General features: G+C 48.8%; 1 protein-coding gene across 1 annotated transcript in view; it reads right to left on the reverse strand.

The window, feature by feature from the left end:
- The window catches only part of esr2a (estrogen receptor 2a), a 450714-nt gene that overhangs the window by 77613 nt on the left and 349512 nt on the right, over window positions 1-23589 (reverse strand). The window contains exon 7 of the mRNA XM_086004166.1: window positions 16399-16579. Within this exon, the coding sequence (XP_085860292.1) occupies window positions 16399-16579 (181 nt within the window). The remainder of the gene's footprint in view (window positions 1-16398; window positions 16580-23589) is intronic.

Genomic DNA, 23589 nt, shown 5'->3' on the forward strand with positions numbered 1-23589 from the left:
TACAGTCAGTGTCACATGGTGCAGTGTTGCTACAGACAGTGTCATATGGTGCAGTGTCACTCGAGTCAGTGTCACATGGTGCAGGGTTGCTTCAGTCAGTGTCACATGGTGCAGTGTCACTACAGTCAGTGTCCCATGGTGCAGTGTTGCTACAGACAGTGTCATATGGTGCAGTGTCACTACAGTCAGTGTCACATGGTGCAGTGTCGTTGCGGTCATTGTCACATGGTACAGTGTCGCTACAGTCTGTGTCACATGGCGCAGTGTCGCTACAGTCAGTGTCACATGGTATAGTGTCGGTAGAGTCAGTGTCACATGGTGCCGTGTCGCTACTGTCAGTGTCACATGGTGCAGTGTTGCTACAGTCAGTGTCACATGGTGCAGTGTCGCTACTGTCAGTGTCACATGGTGCAGTGTCACTACAGTCCAAGTCACATGGCACAGTGTCGCTACAGTAAGTGTCACATGGTGCAGTCTCGCTGCAGTCAGTGTTGCATGATGCAGTGTTGCTACAGTCAGAGTCACATGGTGCAGTTTCACTGCAGTCATTGTCACATGATGCAGTGTCGCTAGTCAGTGTCACATGGTGCAGTGACGCTATGGTCAGTGTCACCTGGTGCAATGTCACTTCAGTCAGTGTCTCATGATGCAATGTCACCACAGTCAGTGTCACATGGTACAGTGTCGCTACAGTCAGTGTCACATGATGCAGTGTCGCTACGGTCAGTGTCACAAGACACAGTGTCGCTACAGTCAGTGTCACATGATGCAGTGTCGCTACGGTCAGTGTCACATGGTGCAGTTTCGCTACAGTCAGTGTCACATGCTGCAGTGTCGCTAGTCAGTGTCACATGGTACAGTGTCGCTACAGTCAGTGTCACATGGTACAGTGTCTCTACAGTCAGTCTCACATTGTACAGTGTCGCTACAGTCAGTGTCACATGGTGCAGTTTCGCTACTGTCAGTGTCACATGGTACAGTGTCGCTACTGTCAATGTCACATGGTGCAGTGTCGCTACAGTCAGTGTCACATGGTGCAGTGTCGCTACAGTCACTGTCACATGGTGCAGTGCCGCTACAATCAATGTCACATGGTGCAGTGTCGCTACAGGCAGTTTCAGATGGTGCAGTGTCATTACAGTCAGTGTCACATGGTGCTGTGTCGCTGCAGTCAGTGTCACATGGTGCAGTGTCGCAACAGTCAGTGTGTCATGCTGCAATGTCGCGACAATCAGTGTCACATGGTGCAGTGTCACTACAGTTAGTGTCACATGGTGCAGTGTCGCTACAGTCAGTGTCACATGGTGCAGTGGCGCTACAGTCAGTGTCACATGGTGCAGTGTGACGACAGTCAGTGTCACATGATGCTGTGTTGCTACAGTCGGTGTCACATGGTGCAGTGTCACTACAGTCAGTGTCACATGATGCAGTGTTGCTACAGTCAGTGTCACATGGTGCAGTGTCACTACAGTCAGTGTCCCATGGTGCAGTGTTGCTACAGACAGTCATATGGTGCAGTGTCACTACAGTCAGTGTCACATGATGCAGTGTTGCTACAGTCAGTGTCACATGATGCAGTGTTGCTACAGTCAGTGTCACATGGTGCAGTGTCACTACAGTCAGTGTCACATGGTGCAGTGTCAGTACAGTCGGTGTCACATGGTTAAGTGTCTCTACAGTCAGTGTCACATGGTGCAATGTCACTACAGTCAGTGTCACATGATGCAGTGCCACTACAGTCAGTGTCACATGGTGCTGTGTCACTAGTCAGTGTCACATGGTGCAGTGTTGCTACAGTCAGTGTCACATTGTGCAGTGTCGCTACAGTCAGTGTCACATGGTGCAGTGTCGCTGCAGTCAGTGTCAAATGGTGCATTGTCGCTACAGTCAGTGTCACATGGTGCAGTGTCACTACAGTCAGTGTCAGATGGTGCAGTGTCGCTACAGTCAGTGTCACATGGTGCAGTGACGCTACTGTCAGTGTCACATGAAGCAGTGTTGCTACAGTAAGTGTCACATGGTGCAGGGTCACTACACTCAGTGTGACATGGTGCAGTGTTGCTACAGACAGTGTCATATGGTGCCGTGTCACTACAGTCAGTGTCACATGGTGCAGTGTTGCTACAGACAGTGTCATATGGTGCCGTGTCACTACAGTCAGTGTTACATGGTGCAGTGTCGTTACAGTCAGTGTCACATGGTGCAGTGTCGCTACAGTCATTGTCACATGTGGCAGTGTCACTACAGGCAGCTTCAGATGCTGCAGTGTCATTACAGTCAGTGTCACATGGTGCTGTGTCGCTGCAGTCAGTGTCACATGGTGCAGTGTCGCAACAGTCAGTGTCTCATGCTGCAATGTCGCGACAGTCAGTGTCACATGGTGCAGTGCTGCTACAGTCAGTGTCGCTACAGTCAGTGTCACATGGTGCAGTGTCGATACAGTCAGTCTCACATTCTACAGTGTCGCTACAGTCAGTGTCACATGGTGCAGTTTCGCTACTGTCAGTGTCACATGGTACAGTGTCGCTACTGTCAATGTCACATGGTGCAGTGTCGCTACAGTCAGTGTCACATGGTGCAGTGTCGCTACAGTCACCGTCACATGGTGCAGTGCCGCTACAATCAATGTCACATGGTGCAGTGTCGCTACAGGCAGTTTCAGATGGTGCAGTGTCATTACAGTCAGTGTCACATGGTGCTGTGTCGCTGCAGTCAGTGTCACATGGTGCAGTGTCGCAACAGTCAGTGTGTCATGCTGCAATGTCGCGACAATCAGTGTCACATGGTGCAGTGTCACTACAGTCAGTGTCACATGGTGCAGTGTCGCTACAGTCAGTGTCACATGGTGCAGTGGCGCTACAGTCAGTGTCACATGGTGCAGTGTCACGACAGTCAGTGTCACATGATGCTGTGTTGCTACAGTCGGTGTCACATGGTGCAGTGTCACTACAGTCAGTGTCACATGATGCAGTGTTGCTACAGTCAGTGTCACATGGTGCAGTGTCACTACAGTCAGTGTCCCATGGTGCAGTGTTGCTACAGACAGTCATATGGTGCAGTGTCACTACAGTCAGTGTCACATGATGCAGTGTTGCTACAGTCAGTGTCACATGATGCAGTGTTGCTACAGTCAGTATCACATGGTGCAGTGTCACTACAGTCAGTGTCACATGGTGCAGTGTCAGTACAGTCGGTGTCACATGGTTAAGTGTCTCTACAGTCAGTGTCACATGGTGCAATGTCACTACAGTCAGTGTCACATGATGCAGTGCCACTACAGTCAGTGTCACATGGTGCTGTGTCACTAGTCAGTGTCACATGGTGCAGTGTTGCTACAGTCAGTGTCACATTGTGCAGTGTCGCTACAGTCAGTGTCACATGGTGCAGTGTCGCTGCAGTCAGTGTCAAATGGTGCATTGTCGCTACAGTCAGTGTCACATGGTGCAGTGTCACTACAGTCAGTGTCAGATGGTGCAGTGTCGCTACAGTCAGTGTCACATGGTGCAGTGACGCTACTGTCAGTGTCACATGAAGCAGTGTTGCTACAGTAAGTGTCACATGGTGCAGGGTCACTACACTCAGTGTGACATGGTGCAGTGTTGCTACAGACAGTGTCATATGGTGCCGTGTCACTACAGTCAGTGTCACATGGTGCAGTGTTGCTACAGACAGTGTCATATGGTGCCGTGTCACTACAGTCAGTGTTACATGGTGCAGTGTCGTTACAGTCAGTGTCACATGGTGCAGTGTCGCTACAGTCATTGTCACATGTGGCAGTGTCACTACAGGCAGTTTCAGATGCTGCAGTGTCATTACAGTCAGTGTCACATGGTGCTGTGTCGCTGCAGTCAGTGTCACATGGTGCAGTGTCGCAACAGTCAGTGTCTCATGCTGCAATGTCGCGACAGTCAGTGTCACATGGTGCAGTGCTGCTACAGTCAGTGTCGCTACAGTCAGTGTCACATGGTGCAGTGTCGATACAGTCAGTGTCACATGGTGTAGTGTCACTACAGTCAGTGTCACATGGTGCAGTGTCACTACAGTCAGTGTTACATGGTGCAGTGTCAGTACAGACAGTGTCACATTGCGCAGTGTCTCTACAGTGAATGTCACATGGTGCAGTGTCGCTACAGTCAGTGTCACATGGTGCAGTGTCGCTGCAGTCAGTGTCACATGGTGCAGTGTCGCAGCAGTCAGTGTCACATGGTGCAGTGTCGCTACAGTCAGTGTCACATGGTGCAGTGTCACGACAGTCAGTGTCACATGATGCTGTGTTGCTACAGTCAGTGTCACATGGTGCAGTGTCACTACAGTCAGTGTCACATGATGCAGTGTTGCTACAGTCAGTGTCACATGGTGCAATGTCACTACAGTCAGTGTCACATGATGCAGTGCCACTACAGTCAGTGTCACATGGTGCAGTGTCACTAGTCAGTGTCACATGGTGCAGTGTTGCTACAGTCAGTGTCACATGGTGCAGTGTAGCTACAGTCAGTGTCACATGGTGCAGTGTCGTTACAGTCGGTGTCACATGGTGCAGTGTCAGTACAGACAGTGTCACATTGCGCAGTGTCTCTACGCTCAGTGTCACATGGTGCAGTGTCGCTACAGTCAGTGTCACATGGTGCAGTGTCGCTGCAGTCAGTGTCACATGGTGCAGTGTCGCAGCAGTCAGTGTCACATGGTGCAGTGTCGCTACAGTCAGTGTCACATGGTGCATGTCATGACAGTCAGTGTCACATGATGCTGTGTTGCTACAGTCAGTGTCACATGGTGCAGTGTCACTACTCTTAATGTCATATGGTGCAGGACGCTACTGTCAGTGTCACATGATGCAGTGTTGCTACAGTCAGTGTCACATGGTGCAGTGTCACTACAGTCAGTGTCACATGATGCAGTGTCGCTACAGTCAGTGTCACATGGTGCAGTGTTGCTAGTCAGTGTCACATGGTGCAGTGTTGCTACAGTCAGTGTCACATGGTGCAGTGTCACTACAGTCAGTGTCACATGGTGCAGTGGCGCTACAGTCAGTGTCACATGGTGCAGTGTCACGACAGTCAGTGTCACATGATGCTGTGTTGCTACAGTCGGTGTCACATGGTGCAGTGTCACTACAGTCAGTGTCACATGATGCAGTGTTGCTACAGTCAGTGTCACATGGTGCAGTGTCACTACAGTCAGTGTCCCATGGTGCAGTGTTGCTACAGACAGTCATATGGTGCAGTGTCACTACAGTCAGTGTCACATGATGCAGTGTTGCTACAGTCAGTGTCACATGATGCAGTGTTGCTACAGTCAGTGTCACATGGTGCAGTGTCACTACAGTCAGTGTCACATGGTGCAGTGTCAGTACAGTCGGTGTCACATGGTTAAGTGTCTCTACAGTCAGTGTCACATGGTGCAATGTCACTACAGTCAGTGTCACATGATGCAGTGCCACTACAGTCAGTGTCACATGGTGCTGTGTCACTAGTCAGTGTCACATGGTGCAGTGTTGCTACAGTCAGTGTCACATTGTGCAGTGTCGCTACAGTCAGTGTCACATGGTGCAGTGTCGCTGCAGTCAGTGTCAAATGGTGCATTGTCGCTACAGTCAGTGTCACATGGTGCAGTGTCACTACAGTCAGTGTCAGATGGTGCAGTGTCGCTACAGTCAGTGTCACATGGTGCAGTGACGCTACTGTCAGTGTCACATGAAGCAGTGTTGCTACAGTAAGTGTCACATGGTGCAGGGTCACTACACTCAGTGTGACATGGTGCAGGGTTGCTACAGGCAGTGTCATATGGTGCCGTGTCACTACAGTCAGTGTCACATGGTGCAGTGTTGCTACAGACAGTGTCATATGGTGCCGTGTCACTACAGTCAGTGTTACATGGTGCAGTGTCGTTACAGTCAGTGTCACATGGTGCAGTGTCGCTACAGTAATTGTCACATGTGGCAGTGTCACTACAGGCAGTTTCAGATGCTGCAGTGTCATTACAGTCAGTGTCACATGGTGCTGTGTCGCTGCAGTCAGTGTCACATGGTGCAGTGTCGCAACAGTCAGTGTCTCATGCTGCAATGTCGCGACAGTCAGTGTCACATGGTGCAGTGCTGCTACAGTCAGTGTCGCTACAGTCAGTGTCACATGGTGCAGTGTCGATACAGTCAGTCTCACATTGTACAGTGTCGCTACAGTCAGTGTCACATGGTGCAGTTTCGCTACTGTCAGTGTCACATGGTACAGTGTCGCTACTGTCAATGTCACATGGTGCAGTGTCGCTACAGTCAGTGTCACATGGTGCAGTGTCGCTACAGTCACCGTCACATGGTGCAGTGCCGCTACAATCAATGTCACATGGTGCAGTGTCGCTACAGGCAGTTTCAGATGGTGCAGTGTCATTACAGTCAGTGTCACATGGTGCTGTGTCGCTGCAGTCAGTGTCACATGGTGCAGTGTCGCAACAGTCAGTGTGTCATGCTGCAATGTCGCGACAATCAGTGTCACATGGTGCAGTGTCACTACAGTCAGTGTCACATGGTGCAGTGTCGCTACAGTCAGTGTCACATGGTGCAGTGGCGCTACAGTCAGTGTCACATGGTGCAGTGTCACGACAGTCAGTGTCACATGATGCTGTGTTGCTACAGTCGGTGTCACATGGTGCAGTGTCACTACAGTCAGTGTCACATGATGCAGTGTTGCTACAGTCAGTGTCACATGGTGCAGTGTCACTACAGTCAGTGTCCCATGGTGCAGTGTTGCTACAGACAGTCATATGGTGCAGTGTCACTACAGTCAGTGTCACATGATGCATTGTTGCTACAGTCAGTGTCACATGATGCAGTGTTGCTACAGTCAGTGTCACATGGTGCAGTGTCACTACAGTCAGTGTCACATGGTGCAGTGTCAGTACAGTCGGTGTCACATGGTTAAGTGTCTCTACAGTCAGTGTCACATGGTGCAATGTCACTACAGTCAGTGTCACATGATGCAGTGCCACTACAGTCAGTGTCACATGGTGCTGTGTCACTAGTCAGTGTCACATGGTGCAGTGTTGCTACAGTCAGTGTCACATTGTGCAGTGTCGCTACAGTCAGTGTCACATGGTGCAGTGTCGCTGCAGTCAGTGTCAAATGGTGCATTGTCGCTACAGTCAGTGTCACATGGTGCAGTGTCACTACAGTCAGTGTCAGATGGTGCAGTGTCGCTACAGTCAGTGTCACATGGTGCAGTGACGCTACTGTCAGTGTCACATGAAGCAGTGTTGCTACAGTAAGTGTCACATGGTGCAGGGTCACTACACTCAGTGTGACATGGTGCAGTGTTGCTACAGACAGTGTCATATGGTGCCGTGTCACTACAGTCAGTGTCACATGGTGCAGTGTTGCTACAGACAGTGTCATATGGTGCCGTGTCACTACAGTCAGTGTTACATGGTGCAGTGTCGTTACAGTCAGTGTCACATGGTGCAGTGTCGCTACAGTCATTGTCACATGTGGCAGTGTCACTACAGGCAGTTTCAGATGCTGCAGTGTCATTACAGTCAGTGTCACATGGTGCTGTGTCGCTGCAGTCAGTGTCACATGGTGCAGTGTCGCAACAGTCAGTGTCTCATGCTGCAATGTCGCGACAGTCAGTGTCACATGGTGCAGTGCTGCTACAGTCAGTGTCGCTACAGTCAGTGTCACATGGTGCAGTGTCGATACAGTCAGTGTCACATGGTGTAGTGTCACTACAGTCAGTGTCACATGGTGCAGTGTCACTACAGTCAGTGTTACATGGTGCAGTGTCAGTACAGACAGTGTCACATTGCGCAGTGTCTCTACAGTGAATGTCACATGGTGCAGTGTCGCTACAGTCAGTGTCACATGGTGCAGTGTCGCTGCAGTCAGTGTCACATGGTGCAGTGTCGCAGCAGTCAGTGTCACATGGTGCAGTGTCGCTACAGTCAGTGTCACATGGTGCAGTGTCACGACAGTCAGTGTCACATGATGCTGTGTTGCTACAGTCAGTGTCACATGGTGCAGTGTCACTACAGTCAGTGTCACATGATGCAGTGTTGCTACAGTCAGTGTCACATGGTGCAATGTCACTACAGTCAGTGTCACATGATGCAGTGCCACTACAGTCAGTGTCACATGGTGCAGTGTCACTAGTCAGTGTCACATGGTGCAGTGTTGCTACAGTCAGTGTCACATGGTGCAGTGTAGCTACAGTCAGTGTCACATGGTGCAGTGTCGTTACAGTCGGTGTCACATGGTGCAGTGTCAGTACAGACAGTGTCACATGGTGCAGTGTCGCTGCAGTCAGTGTCACATGGTGCAGTGTCGCAGCAGTCAGTGTCACATGGTGCAGTGTCGCTACAGTCAGTGTCACATGGTGCATGTCATGACAGTCAGTGTCACATGATGCTGTGTTGCTACAGTCAGTGTCACATGGTGCAGTGTCACTACTCTTAATGTCATATGGTGCAGGACGCTACTGTCAGTGTCACATGATGCAGTGTTGCTACAGTCAGTGTCACATGGTGCAGTGTCACTACAGTCAGTGTCACATGATGCAGTGTCGCTACAGTCAGTGTCACATGGTGCAGTGTTGCTAGTCAGTGTCACATGGTGCAGTGTTGCTACAGTCAGTGTCACATGGTGCAGTGTCACTACAGTCAGTGTCACATGGTGCAGTGTTGCTACAGTCAGTGCCACATGGTGCAGTGTCACTACAGTCAGTGTCACATGGTGCAGTGTTGCTACAGACAGTGTCATATGGTGCAGTGTCACTCGAGTCAGTGTCACATGGTGCAGTGTTGCTTCAGTCAGTGTCACATGGTGCAGTGTCACTACAGTCAGCGTCCCATGGTGCAGTGTTGCTACAGACAGTGTCATATGGTGCAGTGTCACTACAGTCAGTGTCACATGGTGCAGTGTCGTTGCGGTCATTGTCACATGGTACAGTGTCGCTACAGTCTGTGTCACATGGCGCAGTGTCGCTACAGTCAGTGTCACATGGTATAGTGTCGGTAGAGTCAGTGTCACATGGTGCCGTGTCGCTACTGTCAGTGTCACATGGTGCAGTGTTGCTACAGTCAGTGTCACATGGTGCAGTGTCGCTACTGTCAGTGTCACATGGTGCAGTGTCACTACAGTCCAAGTCACATGGCACAGTGTCGCTACAGTAAGTGTCACATGGTGCAGTCTCGCTGCAGTCAGTGTTGCATGATGCAGTGTCGCTACAGTCAGAGTCACATGGTGCAGTTTCACTGCAGTCATTGTCACATGATGCAGTGTCGCTAGTCAGTGTCACATGGTGCAGTGTCGCTATGGTCAGTGTCACCTGGTGCAATGTCACTTCAGTCAGTGTCTCATGATGCAATGTCACCACAGTCAGTGTCACATGGTACAGTGTCGCTACAGTCAGTGTCACATGATGCAGTGTCGCTACGGTCAGTGTCACAAGACACAGTGTCGCTACAGTCAGTGTCACATGATGCAGTGTCGCTACGGTCAGTGTCACATGGTGCAGTTTCGCTACAGTCAGTGTCACATGCTGCAGTGTCGCTAGTCAGTGTCACATGGTACAGTGTCGCTACAGTCAGTGTCACATGGTACAGTGTCTCTACAGTCAGTCTCACATTGTACAGTGTCGCTACAGTCAGTGTCACATGGTGCAGTTTCGCTACTGTCAGTGTCACATGGTACAGTGTCGCTACTGTCAATGTCACATGGTGCAGTGTCGCTACAGTCAGTGTCACATGGTGCAGTGTCGCTACAGTCACTGTCACATGGTGCAGTGCCGCTACAATCAATGTCACATGGTGCAGTGTCGCTACAGGCAGTTTCAGATGGTGCAGTGTCATTACAGTCAGTGTCACATGGTGCTGTGTCGCTGCAGTCAGTGTCACATGGTGCAGTGTCGCAACAGTCAGTGTGTCATGCTGCAATGTCGCGACAATCAGTGTCACATGGTGCAGTGTCACTACAGTCAGTGTCAGATGCTGCAGTGTCGGAACAGACAGTGTCACATTGCGCAGTGTTGCTACAGTCAGTGTCACATGGTACAGTGTTGGTAGAGTCAGTGTCACATGGTGCAGTGTCGCTACAGTCAGTGTCACATTGCGCAGTGTCGCTACAGTCAGTGTCACATGGCACAGTGTCGGTAGAGTCAGTCTCACATGGTGCTGTGTCGCTAGTCAGTGTCACATGGTACAGTGTCGCTACAGTCAGTGTCACATGGTACAGTGTCTCTACAGTCAGTCTCACATGGTACAGTGTCGCTACAGTCAGTGTCACATGGTGCAATGTCGTTACGGTCAGTGTCACATGGTGCAGTGTCGCTACAGTCAGTGTCACATGGTGCAGTGTCGCTAGTCTGTGTCACATGGTGCAGTGTCGCTAGTCAGTGTCACATGGTGCAGTGTCGCTACAGTCAGTGTCACATGGTGCAGTGTCGCTAGTCAGTGTCACATGGTGCAGTGTCTCTACGGTCAGTCTCACATGGTACAGTGTCGCTACAGTCAGTGTCACATGGTGCAGTTTCGCTACTGTCAGTGTCACATGGTACAGTGTCGCTACGGTCAATGTCACATGGTGCAGTGTCGCTACAGTCAGTGTCACATGGTGCAGTGTCGCTGCAGTCTGTGTCACATGGTGCAGTGTCACTACAGTCAGTGTCACATGGGGCAGTGTCGCTGCAGTCTGTGTCACATGGTGCAGTGTCACTACAGTCAGTGTCACATGGTGCAGTGGCGCTGCAGTCCGTGTTACATGGTGCAGTGTCGTTACAGTCAGTGTCACATGGTGCAGTGTCGCTACAGTCATTGTCACATGTGGCAGTGTCACTACAGGCAGTTTCAGATGCTGCAGTGTCATTACAGTCAGTGTCACATGGTGCTGTGTCGCTGCAGTCAGTGTCACATGGTGCAGTGTCGCAACAGTCAGTGTCTCATGCTGCAATGTTGCGACAGTCAGTGTCACATGGTGCAGTGCTGCTACAGTCAGTGTCACATGGTACAGTGTCGCTACAGTCAGTGTCACATGGTGCAGTGTCGATACAGTCAGTGTCACATGGTGTAGTGTCACTACAGTCAGTGTCACATGGTGCAGTGTCACTACAGTCAGTGTTACATGGTGCAGTGTCAGTACAGACAGTGTCACATTGCGCAGTGTCTCTACACTGAGTGTCACATGGTGCAGTGTCGCTACAGTCAGTGTCACATGGTGCAGTGTCGCTGCAGTCAGTGTCACATGGTGCAGTGTCGCAGCAGTCAGTGTCACATGGTGCAGTGTCGCTACAGTCAGTGTCACATGGTGCAGTGTCATGACAGTCAGTGTCACATGATGCTGTGTTGCTACAGTGTCACATGGTGCAGTGTCACTACTCTTAATGTCATATGGTGCAGTGACGCTACTGTCAGTGTCACATGATGCAGTGTTGCTAGTCAGTGTCACATGGTGCAGTGTCACTACAGTCAGTGTCACATGATGCAGTGTCGCTACAGTCAGTGTCACATGGTGCAGTGTCGCTAGTCAGTGTCACATGGTGCAGTGTTGCTACAGTCAGTGTCACATGGTGCAGTGTCACTACCGTCAGTGTCACATGGTGCAGTGTTGCTACAGTCAGTGTCACATGGTGCAGTGTCACTACAGTCAGTGTCACATGGTGCAGTGTTGCTACAGACAGTGTCATATGGTGCAGTGTCACTAGAGTCAGTGTCACATGGTGCAGTGTTGCTACAGTCAGTGTCACATGGTTCAGTGTCACTACAGTTAGCGTCCCATGGTGCAGTGTTGCTACAGACAGTGTCATATGGTGCAGTGTCACTACAGTCAGTGTCACATGATGCAGTGCCACTGCAGTCAGTGTCACATGGTACAGTGTCGCTATAGTCAGTGTCACATGGTACAGTTTCGGTTGAGTCAGTGTCACATGGTGCAGTGTCGCTACAGTCAGTGTCACATGGTGCAGTGTCACTACAGTCAGTGTCACATGGTGCAGTGTCGCTACATTCAGTGTCACATGGTGCAGTGTTGCTAATCAGTGTCACATGTTGCAGTGTCACTACAGTCAGTGTCACATGGTGCAGTGTCGCTAATGCCAGTATCACATGGTGCAGTGTTGCTACAATCAGTGTCACATGGTGCAGTGTCGCTAGTCAGTGTCACATGGTGCAGTGTCGCTACAGTCAGTGTCACATGGTATAGTGTCGGTAGAGTCAGTATCACATGGTGCAGTGTCGCTACTGTCAGTATCACATGGTGCAGTGTTGCTACAATCAGTGTCACATGGTGCAGTGTCGCTACAGTCAATGTCACATGGTGCAGTGTCGCTACGGTCAGTGTCACATGGTGCTGTGTTGCTACAGTCAGTGTCACATGGTGCAGTGTCGCTACAGTCAGTGTCACATGGTGCAGTGTCGCTACAGTCAGTGTCACATGGTATAGTGTTGGTAGAGTCAGTGTCACATGGTGCCGTGTCGCTACTGTCAGTGTCACATGGTGCAGTGTTGCTACAGTCAGTGTCACATGGTGCAGTGTCGCTACTGTCAGTGTCACATGGTGCAGTGTCACTACAGCCCAAGTCACATGGTACAGTGTCGCTACAGTAAGTGTCACATGGTGCAGTCTCGCTACAGTCAGTGTCGCATGATGCAGTGTCGCTACAGTCAGAGTCATATGGTGCAGTTTCACTGCAGTCATTGTCACATGATGCAGTGTCGCTAGTCAGTGTCACATGGTGCAGTGTCGCTATGGTCAGTGTCACATGGTGCAATGTCACTACAGTCAGTGTCTCATGATGCAATGTCACTACAGTCAGTGTCACATGGTACAGTGTCGCTACAGTCAGTGTCACATGATGCAGTGTCGCTACGGTCAGTGTCACATGGTACAGTGTCGCTACAGTCAGTGTCACATGATGCAGTGTCGCTACGGTCAGTGTCACATGGTGCAGTGTCACTACCGTCAGTGTCACATGGTGCAGTGTTGCTACAGTCAGTGTCACATGGTGCAGTGTCACTAGTCAGTGTCACATGGTGCAGTGTTGCTACAGACAGTGTCATATGGTGCAGTGTCACTAGAGTCAATGTCACATGGTGCAGTGTTGCTACAGTCAGTGTCACATGGTGCAGTGTCACTACAGTCAGCGTCCCATGGTGCAGTGTTGCTACAGACAGTGTCATATGGTGCAGTGTCACTCCAGTCAGTGTCACATGGTGCAGTGTCGTTGCGGTCATTGTCACATGGTACAGTGTCGCTACAGTCAGTGTCACATGATGCAGTGTCACTACAGTCAGTGTCACATGATGCAGTGCCACTACAGTCAGTGTCACATGGTACAGTGTCGCTATAGTCAGTGTCACATGGTACAGTTTCGGTAGAGTCAGTGTCACATGGTGCAGTGTCGCTACAGTCAGTGTCACATGCTGCAGTGTCGCTACAGTCAGTGTCACATGGTGCAGTGTCGCTACTGTCAGTGTCACATGGTGCAGTGTCGCTACAGTCAGTGTCACATGGTGCAGTGTCACGACAGTCAGTGTCACATGATGCTGTGTTGCTACAGTCAGTGTCACATGGTGCAGTGTCACTACAGTCAGTGTCACATGGTGCAGTGTCGCTACTGTCAGTGTCACATGGTGCAGTGTCGCTACAGTCAGTGTCACATGGTGCAGTGTCACGACAGTCAGTGTCACATGATGCTGTGTTGCTACAGTCAGTGTCACATGGTGCAGTGTCACTACAGTCAGTGTCACATGGTGCAGTGTCACTGCGGTCATTGTCACATGATGCAGTGTCGCTAGTCAGTGTCACATGGTGCAGTGTCGCTATGGTCAGTGTCACATGGTGCAATGTCACTACAGTCAGTGTCTCATGATGCAATGTCGCTACAGTCAGTGTCACATGGCGCAGTATCGCTACAGTCAGTGTCACATGGTGCAGTGTCACTACAGTCAGTGTCACATGGTGCAGTGTTGCTACAGTCAGTGTCACATGGTGCAGTGTGGCTACAGTCAGTGTCACATGGTGCAGTGTGGCTACAGTCAGTGTCACATGGTGCAGTGTGGCTACAGTCAGTGTCACATGGTGCATTGTCACTACAGTCAGTGTCACATGGTGCAGTGTTGTTACAATCAGTGTCACATGGTGCATTGTGTCTACAGTCAGTGTCACATGGTAGAATATTACGCAGAATTTCTTTCCTTCTGTCCTTGTGGAAGTTGCCTTACTTCTTGTCCATGAAACTGTAAATCAAAATGAAGGACTGGCACATGGCTTTGTTTTTGAGGTAAAAGGAAATGCAAAGGTTTTCTATTGGCATATTAACAGTAAAAGGTTTGTCAGAGGAGCGTTGGGGCTGATTTGGGCCAACATGGAGATCGATCGGTGGAGGGAGAAGGCATGGCTGAAGTACTAAATGAGAACTTTGCATCGGTGTTTACCAAGGAAGAGGACTTTGCCAAATCTATATTAAACGAGGAGGTTGCCGGGATACTGGATGAGATAAAAATAGATAGAGCGGAGGAACTAAGCAGGCTGGCAGTACTTCAAGTGGAGAAGTCGCCTGGTCCGGAAGGGATGTATCCTAGGTTGCTGAAGGAAGTAAGGGTGGAAATTGCCACGGTTCTGGCCACAATCTTCTAATCCTCCTTAGATATGGGAGTGGTGTCAGGGGACTGGAGGATTGCAAATGTTACACCATTGTTCAAAAAAGGGGAGAGGGATAAGCCCGGCAACTACAGGCCAGTAAGTTTAACCTCGGTGATGGGGAAGCTTTTAGAAACAATAATCCGGGGGAAAATTAACAGTCACTTGGGCAGGTATGGACAAATAAAGGAGAGTCAGCTATTAACGTGTTTAACTAACTTGATTTGAGTTTTTTGATGAGGGTAACATGGAGGGTGGATGAGGACAGTGCCGTTGATGTTGTGTACATGGACTTCCAAAAGCTGTTTGATAAAGTGCCACATATTTGGCTTGTTAGCAAAATTGAAGCCCATGGGATAAAAGGGGCAGTAGCAGCATGGATACAAAATTGGTTAAGGGATAGAAAACAGGGAGCTGTGGTGAACGGTTGTTTTTCGGATTAGAGGAAGGTATACAGTGGTGTTCCCCAGGGGTCAGTACGAGGACCACTGCTGTTTCTGATATACATTAATGACTTAGACTTGGGTGTACAGGGCACAATTTCAAAATTTGCAGATGACACAAAACTTGGAAGTATAGTGAACAGTGAGGAGGAGAGTGATAGACTTCAAGAGGACATAGACAGGCTGGTGGAATGGGCGGACACATGGCAGATGAAATTTAACGCAGAAAAATGCGAAGTGATACATTTTGGTAGGAAGAACAAGGAGAAGCAATATAAACTAAAGGGTAAATCCTAAAGTGGGTGCATGAAGAGAGAGACCTGGGGGTATGTGTACAAATCGTTGAAGGTGGCAGGGCAGGTTAACAAAGCAGTTAATAAAGCATATGGGATCCTGGGCAGAGAGTACAAAAGCCAGGAAATTATGTTAAACCTATAAAAAAGACGAGTTTGGCCCCAAACCCATGGGTTCAACCACCTAGAAGGACGAGGGCAGCAGGCGCATGGGAACACCATCACCTCCAAATTCCCCTCCAAGTCACACACCATCCTGACTTGGAAATATATCGGCCGATCCTTCATCATCGCTGGGTCAAAATCCTGGAATTCCCTCCCTAACAGCACTGTGGGAGCACCTTCACCACACGGACTGCAGCGGTTCAAGAAGGCGGCTCACCACCACCTTCTCGAGGGCAATTAGGGGTGGGCAATAAATGCTGGCCTTGCCAGCGACGCCCACATCCCGTGAATGAATAAAAAAAGATGAGATTTACTAAAATGGTTCCAGGGATGAGGGATTACAGTTATGTGGATAAACTGAAGAAGCTGGGGTTGTTCTCCTTGGAGCAGAGAAGGCTAAGAGTAGATTTGCTAGAGGTGTTTAAAACTATGAAGGGTTTAGACAGAGTAGATAAAGAGAAACTGTTTCCAGTGGCGGAAGGGTCGATAACCAGAGGGCACAGATTTAAGGTGATTGGCAAAAGAACCAAAGGCGACATGAGGAAAAACATTTTTACGCAGCGAGTGGTTAGGATTTGGAACGCACTGCCTGATAGGGCGGTGGAGGCAGATTCAATACCAGCCTTCAAAAGGGAATTGAATAAATACTTTAGGAGAAAAAACTGCAGGGATATGGGGAAAGAGTGGGGAGTGGGACTAACGGGATAGAGCCGGCACAGGCTCGATGGGCCGAACGGCCTCCTTCTGTGCTGTACTATTCTATGATTCTGAGCGAACCTAGAAACAGAGGCAGACAGAGGGAGAGAGAGAGACAGAGCGAGAGAGAAACTGACACAGACATTCAGAGGTCCGGACAGAGTGGGACGGAGGAGTGTGTTACCTCGTGTGCCTGATGTGAGAGAGCAGCATCAGCAGATGTGCCAGGCGGGTGGCTTGCTGCTGTGGTGGGATTCCACTCTTGGACATGCACCAAATCAAGGTGTCTGTTATCGTGTCCAGAACCTTGTGAAGCTTCTCCCTGTTTTCATGTTCCTCGGTGACTCCAGAGCGAGGAAACATACCTGGTAAAAGAAAAATTGGAACCATCAGTACAGTGAGGGTCTGTATTACTGACGAAACTCAGGGAAAGGATCAATCATAGAATCATAGAAGTTTACAGCACAGAAACATAGAAGATAGGAGCAGGAGCAGGCCATTCGGCCCCTCGAGCCCGCTCCGCCATTCAATGAGATCATGGCTGATCATCCAAATTCAGTACCCTGTCCCTGCCTTCTCCCCATATCCCTTGATCCCTTTAGCCTCAAGAAATATATCCAACTCCTTCTTGAATATATTTAATGAATTGGCCTCTACTGCCCTGTGTGGTAGAGAATTCCACAGGTTCACCACTCTCTGGATGAAGAAATTCCTCCTCATCTCTGTCCTAAATGGCTTACCCCTTATCCATAGACTGTGACCCCTGGTTCTGGACTCCCCAGCCATCGGGAACATCCTTCCTGCATCTAGTCTGTCTAGTCCTGTTAGAATGTTATAAGTTTCAATGAGATCCCCTCTCATTCTTCTAAACTCTAGCGAATATGTCTAATCGACCCCTTTTGAAGTCCATGTGCACCACATCGACCCTCTGTTACCTCATCAAAAAACTCAATCAAGTTAGTTAAACACAATTTGCCTTTAACAAATCCATGCTGGCTTTCCTTAATTAATCCACACTTGTCTAAGTGACTGTTAATTTTGTCCTGGATTATCGTTTCTAAAAGCTTCCCCACTACCGAGGTTAAACTGACTGCCTGTAGTTGCTGGGTTTATTTTTACACCCTTGTTTGAACAATGGTGTAACATTTGTAATTCTCCAGTCCTCTGGCACCAGCCCCTTATCCAAGGAGGATTGGAAGATTATGGCCAGTATCTCCACAATATCCACCTTTACTTCCCTCAGCATCCTAGGATGTATCCCATCCGGTCCTGGTGGCTTATTTACTTTAAGTACAGGCAGCATTTCTAGTGCCTACTCTTTATAAATTTTTATCCAATCCAGTATCTCCACTACCTCCTCTTTCACTATGACTTAAGCAGCATCTTCTTCTTTGGTAAAGACAGATGCAAAGTACTCGTTTAGTACCTCAGCCATACCCTCTGCCCCCATGCATAGGTCTCCTTTTTGGTCCCAAATTGGCCCCACCTCTCCTCTTACTACCCGTTTATTATTTATGTACCTATAGTTGACATTTGGATTCCCTTTTATGTTGGCTGCCAATCTATTCTCATACCCTCTCTTTTCCCCTTTTATTTCATTTTTCACTTCACCTCTGAACTTTCTATATTCAGCCTGGTTCTCACTTGTATTCTAAACCTGACATTTGTCATTCGCCAACTTTATCTGCTTCATCTTACTCTCTATCTCTTTTATCATCCATGGAGCTCTAACTTTGGTTGGCCTACCTCTCCCCCTCGTGGGAATGTACCTCGACTGTACCCGAACCATCTCCTCTTTAAAGGCAGCCCATTGTTCGATTACAGTTTTACCTGCCAATCTTTAATTCCAAAGAAGAATGCCTAATTGGGTGAGCAGCCATTGCCCATGGTCCCATACCCCAGTGAGAGTCAGCACCTTCAGGAGAGTAGGGGACCCATACCCCAGTGAGAGTCAGCACCTTCAGGAGAGGAGGGGACCCGTACCCCAGTGAGAGTCAGCACCTTCAGGAGAGGAGGGGACCCGTACCCCAGTGACAGTAGGCATCTTCAGGAGAGGAGGGGACCCGTACCCCAGTGAGAGTCAGCACCTTCAGGAGAGGAGGGGACCCGTACCTCAGTGAGAGTCAGCACCTTCAGGAGAGGAGGGGACCCATACCCCAGTGAGAGTCAGCACCTTCAGGAGAGGAGGGGACCCGTACCCCAGTGAGAGTCAGCACCTTCAGGAGAGGAGGGGACCCGTACCCCAGTGAGAGTCAGCACCTTCAGGAGAGGAGGGGACCCGTACCCCAGTGAGAGTCAGCACCTTCAGGCGAGGGGACCCGTACCCCAGTGAGAGAAATCCCCAAAAAAACAAAGTCCTTGTGTTCCAGCAAAGATCCAAACATCAGGGACCCAAAATAAATTTCACAGTAGGAACAACCAAAATTGAACAAACCACTAACTACACATACTTGGGCTTAAAAATCAGTTCTACGGGAAACTTCAAACTGGCTGTGAATGAACTGAAAGAGAAAGCAAGAAGGGCTTTCTATGCCATCAAAAAATCAATCCAAATAGAAATCCCAATGAGCATTTGGCTCAAAATTTTCAAATCAGTAATTGAACCAATTGCACTCTATGGCAGTGAGGTATGGGGACCGCTAACTCAACAAGAATTTGCAAAATGGGACAAACACCCAATTGAGATCCTACATGCAGAATTCTGTAAAAGTATCCTCCGGACTCAAAGGAAAACAGTAAACAATGCATGCAGGGCGGAACTAGGCCAATATCCATTAATAATCACTATCCAAAAAAGAGCCACCAAATTTTGGAATCACCTACAAATGAGCAATCCCCAATGCTATCACTACGACGCCCTGAAATGCCAAGAGCTGACCATAAAGAAGAATACCCTCAGTCAACTAGTCCTGGGACTCAGTGAAGTAACTACTAACAATACTAACAATAACCAGCCCCAGGACAGTGACAGGGTAACACAAAGAATTCGACCCAACACAATCGTCGCTAAGCAAAAGGAAAAATATCTGACATATTGGGCAGAAACAACAAAAACCCAAAGCAAACTCAATTGCTACTTGGCCCTAAACAGACAATACAACATAGCTGATTACCTGACCATGGTAAAGGATAACAAACTGAGAAGAACCTTGACAAGGTACAGACTTAGCGAACATAGCCTAGCGATCGAAAAAGGCAGACACAGGCAGACCAGGCTACCAAGAGAAGACAGGATATGCTCTCACTGCAGTCAGGGAGTAGTGGAGACAGAGATGCACTTCCTGACAGCCTGCGGAAAATATCAGGGCATCAGGGAGAATTTCTACCAAAAATTCTCACAAATATGCCCTGATTTCAGAAATCTGAATGACAACCAAAAACTCCCATTCCTACTGGGAGAGGAGAGAAGCTGTATAACACTGGCGGCACACTATGTTACAGCTTGCCATGAACAGAGGGACAACCAGTAAACTAAGAAAAAGAATATATATAAACAATGCGAATGTATATTTATACACTCAGGGATATACCTGTTTATACACTGTATGAATAGAACTGCGTTTATGTGCTAAACCATAAATGTATTTTGATGCTTTGGCAACATAAGATGTAACTTATCATGCCAATAAAGCGATTTGAATTGTGAATTGTGAATTGAGAGTCAGCACCTTCAGGAGAGATGGGGACCTGTACCCCAATAAGAGTCAGCACCTTCAGGAGAGGAGGGGACCCGTACCCCAGTGAGAGTCAGCACCTTCAGGAGAGGAGGGGACCTGCACCCCAGTGAGAGTCAGCACCTTCAGGAGAGGAGGGGACCTGTACCCCAGTGAGAGTCAGCACCTTCAGGAGAGGAGGGGACTCGTACCCCAGTGAGGGTCAGTACCTTCAGGAGAGGAGGGGACCTGTACCCCAGTGAGAGTCAGCACCTTCAGGAGAGGAGGGGACCCGTACCCCAGTGAGAGTCAGCACCTTCAGGAGAGGAGGGGACCCATACCCCAGTGAGAGTCAGCACCTTCAGGAGAGGAGGGGACCCGTACCCCAGTGAGAGTCAGCACCTTCAGGAGAGGAGGGGACCCGTACCCCAGTGGCAGTAGGCATCTTCAGGAGAGGAGGGGACCTGTACCCCAGTGAGAGTCAGCACCTTCAGGGGGCAAGCAACCTTAGATTTGGTCCTGTGTAATGAGACAGGATTAATTAAAAATGTCCTAGTAAAGGGTCCCCTTGGAATGAGTGACCATAACATGGTTGAGTTCCATATTCAATTAGAGGGTGAGAAGGTTGGATCTCAAACAAGCGTGCTGAGCTTGAATAAAGGAGACTATGAAGGTATGAGAGCGGAATTAATTAGAGTGGACTGGGAAAATAGATTAAAGGGTAAGACGGTACATGACCAGTGGTGTACATTTAAGGAGTTATTTTACAACTTCCAAAAAAAATATATTCCACTGAGGAAAAAAGGGTGTAAAAGAAAAGATAGCCATCCGTGGCTAAGTAAAGTAATTAAGGATAGTATCCGACTAAAAACAAGGGCATATAAGGTAGCCAAATCTAGTGGGAGGATGGAAGATTGGGAAGTCTTTAAAAGACAGCAAAAAATAACAAAAAGATTGATTAAGAAAGGGAAGATAGATTATGAAAGTAAATTAGCAAAAAATATAAAAACAGATAGTAAAAGTTTCTATAGTTATATAAAAAGAAAAAGGGTGGCTAAAGTAAATGTTGGTCCCTTAGAGGATGAGACCGGGAAATTAATGGTGGGAAACATGGAGATGGCAAAAACACTGAACAATTATTTTGTATCAGTCTTTACAGTAGAGGACACTAAGAATATCCCAACACTGGACAAACAGGGGGCTCTAGGGGGGGAGGAACTAAATACGATTAAAATCACTAAGGAAGTGGTACTTGGTAAAATAATGGGACTCAAGGCGGATAAATCCCCTGGACCTGATGGCTTGCATCCCAGGGTCTTGAGGGAAGTAGCGGTAGGGATTGTGGATGCATTGGTAATAATTTTCCAAAACTCACTGGACTCAGCAAAGGTCCCAGCAGATTGGAAAACTGCTAATGTAACACCCTTATTTAAAAAGGGTAGTAGGCAGAAGGCTGGAAACTATAGACCTGTTAGCCTAACATCTGTGGTTGGTAAAATGTTAGAGTCCATTATTAAGGAGACAGTAACGGGACATTTGGATAAACATAATTTAATAGGGCAAACTCAGCATGGTTTCATGAAGGGGAAGTCATGTTTAACAAATTTGCTTGAGTTTTTTGAGGAAGTAACATACAGGGTGGATAAAGGGGAACCAGTGGACGTAGTGTATTTAGACTTCCAAAAGGCATTTGACAAGGTGCCACACAAAAGATTATTGCTCAAGATAAAAAATCACGGGATTGGGGGTAATATTCTGGCGTGGGTGGAGGATTGGCTCTCTAACAGAAAGCAGAGAGTTGGGATAAATGGTTCGTTCTCAGATTGGCAACCAGTAACTAGTGGTGTTCCGCAGGGGTCAGTGCTGGGTCCCCAACTCTTTACAATCTATATTAACGATTTGGAGGAGGGGACCGAGTGTAACATATCAAAGTTTGCAGATGATACAAAGATGGGAGGGAAAGTAGTGAGTGAGGAGGACATAAAAAACCTGCAAAGGGACATAGACAGGCTAAGTAAGTGGGCAGAGATTTGGCAGATGGAATACAATACTGGAAAGTGTGAGGTTATGCACTTTGGCAGGAAAAATCATAGAGCAAGTTATTATCTTAATGGCAAGAAACTGGAAAGTACTGTAGTACAAAGGGATCTGGGGGTCCTGGTGCACGAAACTCAAAAAGTTAGTATGCAGGTGCAGCAAGTGATTAAGAAGGCCAATGGAATGTTGGCTTTTATTGCTAGGGGGTTGGAATATAAAAACAGGGAGGTATTGCTGCAGTTGTACAAGGTATTGGTGAGGCCGCACCTGGAATACTGCATACAGTTTTGGTGTCCATACTTAAGAAAAGACATACTTGCTCTCGAGTCAGTACAAAGAAGGTTCACTCGGTTAATCCCGGGGATGAGGGGGTGGTCATATGAGGAGAGGTTGAGTAGATTGGGACTCTACTCATTGGAGTTCAGAAGAATGAGAGGCGATCTTATTGAAACATATAAGATTGTGAAGGGGCTTGATCGGGTGGATGCGGTGAGGATGTTCCCAATGATGGGTGAAACTAGAACTAGGGGGCATAATCTTAAAATAAGGGGCTGCTCATTCAAAACTGAGATGAGGAGAAACTTCTTCACTCAGAGGGTGGTAGGTTTGTGGAATTTGCTGCCCCAGAAAGCTGTGGAAGCTACATCATTAAATAAATTTAAAACAGAAATAGATAGTTTCCTAGAAGTAAAGGGAATAAAGGGTTACGGGGAGCGGGCAGGAAATTGGACATGAGTCTGGGTTCGGAATGGTCATGGCCCTGTGGGTAGTGGAGCGGGCCCAGGGGCCGTGTAGCCTTGTTCTGCTCCTACTGTGTTCTAATTCTGTTAGATTTCAGGAGATGGTTTTATTCCTGTTCCTGGCTGGGGTGGAGATCGCCTTTACAGAAGGTAAGTACTGTAGAAAATATAGGGACAGAGTGATCTCCTGGAAGAATTTCGATCGCCTAGATGGGTCGGAGAGGAATTTCCCAGATTTTTTTCTCCCAAATTGGCCATTGGGTCTTTATCTGGTTTTTCGCCTCTCCCGGGAGATCACATGGGTTCGGGTGGATGCAGAGTGATAGAAGATTTGAGGTTAGGATCAGATCAGCCATGATCTTATTGAATGGTGGAGCAGGCTCGAGGGGCCGATTGGCCTACTCCTGCTCCTATTTCTTATGTTCTTATGTAGGAGGGGACCCGTACCTCAGTGAGAGTCAGCACCTTCAGGAGAGGAGGGGACCCATACCCCAGTGAGAGTCAGCACCTTCAGGAGAGGAGGGGACCCGTACCCCAGTGAGAGTCAGCACCTTCAGGAGAGGAGGGGACCCGTACCCCAGTGAGAGTCAGCACCTTCAGGAGAGGAGGGGACCCGTACCCCAGTGAGAGTCAGCACCTTCAGTCGAGGGGACCCGTACCCCAGTGAGAGTCAGCACCTTCAGGAGAGATGGGGACCTGTACCCCAATAAGAGTCAGCACCTTCAGGAGAGGAGGGGACCCGTACCCCAGTGAGAGTCAGCACCTTCAGGAGAGGAGGGGACCTGCACCCCAGTGAGAGTCAGCACCTTCAGGAGAGGAGGGGACCCATACCCCAGTGAGAGTCAGCACCTTCAGGAGAGGAGGGGACACGTGCCCTAGTGAGAGTCAGCACCTTCAGGAGAGGAGGGGACCTGTACCCCAGTGAGAGTCAGCACCTTCAGGAGA

Source organism: Somniosus microcephalus, chromosome 12, assembly GCF_052327205.1.
Source record: "Somniosus microcephalus isolate GS21.2 chromosome 12, FLI_Smic_1.0, whole genome shotgun sequence".
Classification (NCBI taxonomy): domain Eukaryota; kingdom Metazoa; phylum Chordata; class Chondrichthyes; order Squaliformes; family Somniosidae; genus Somniosus; species Somniosus microcephalus.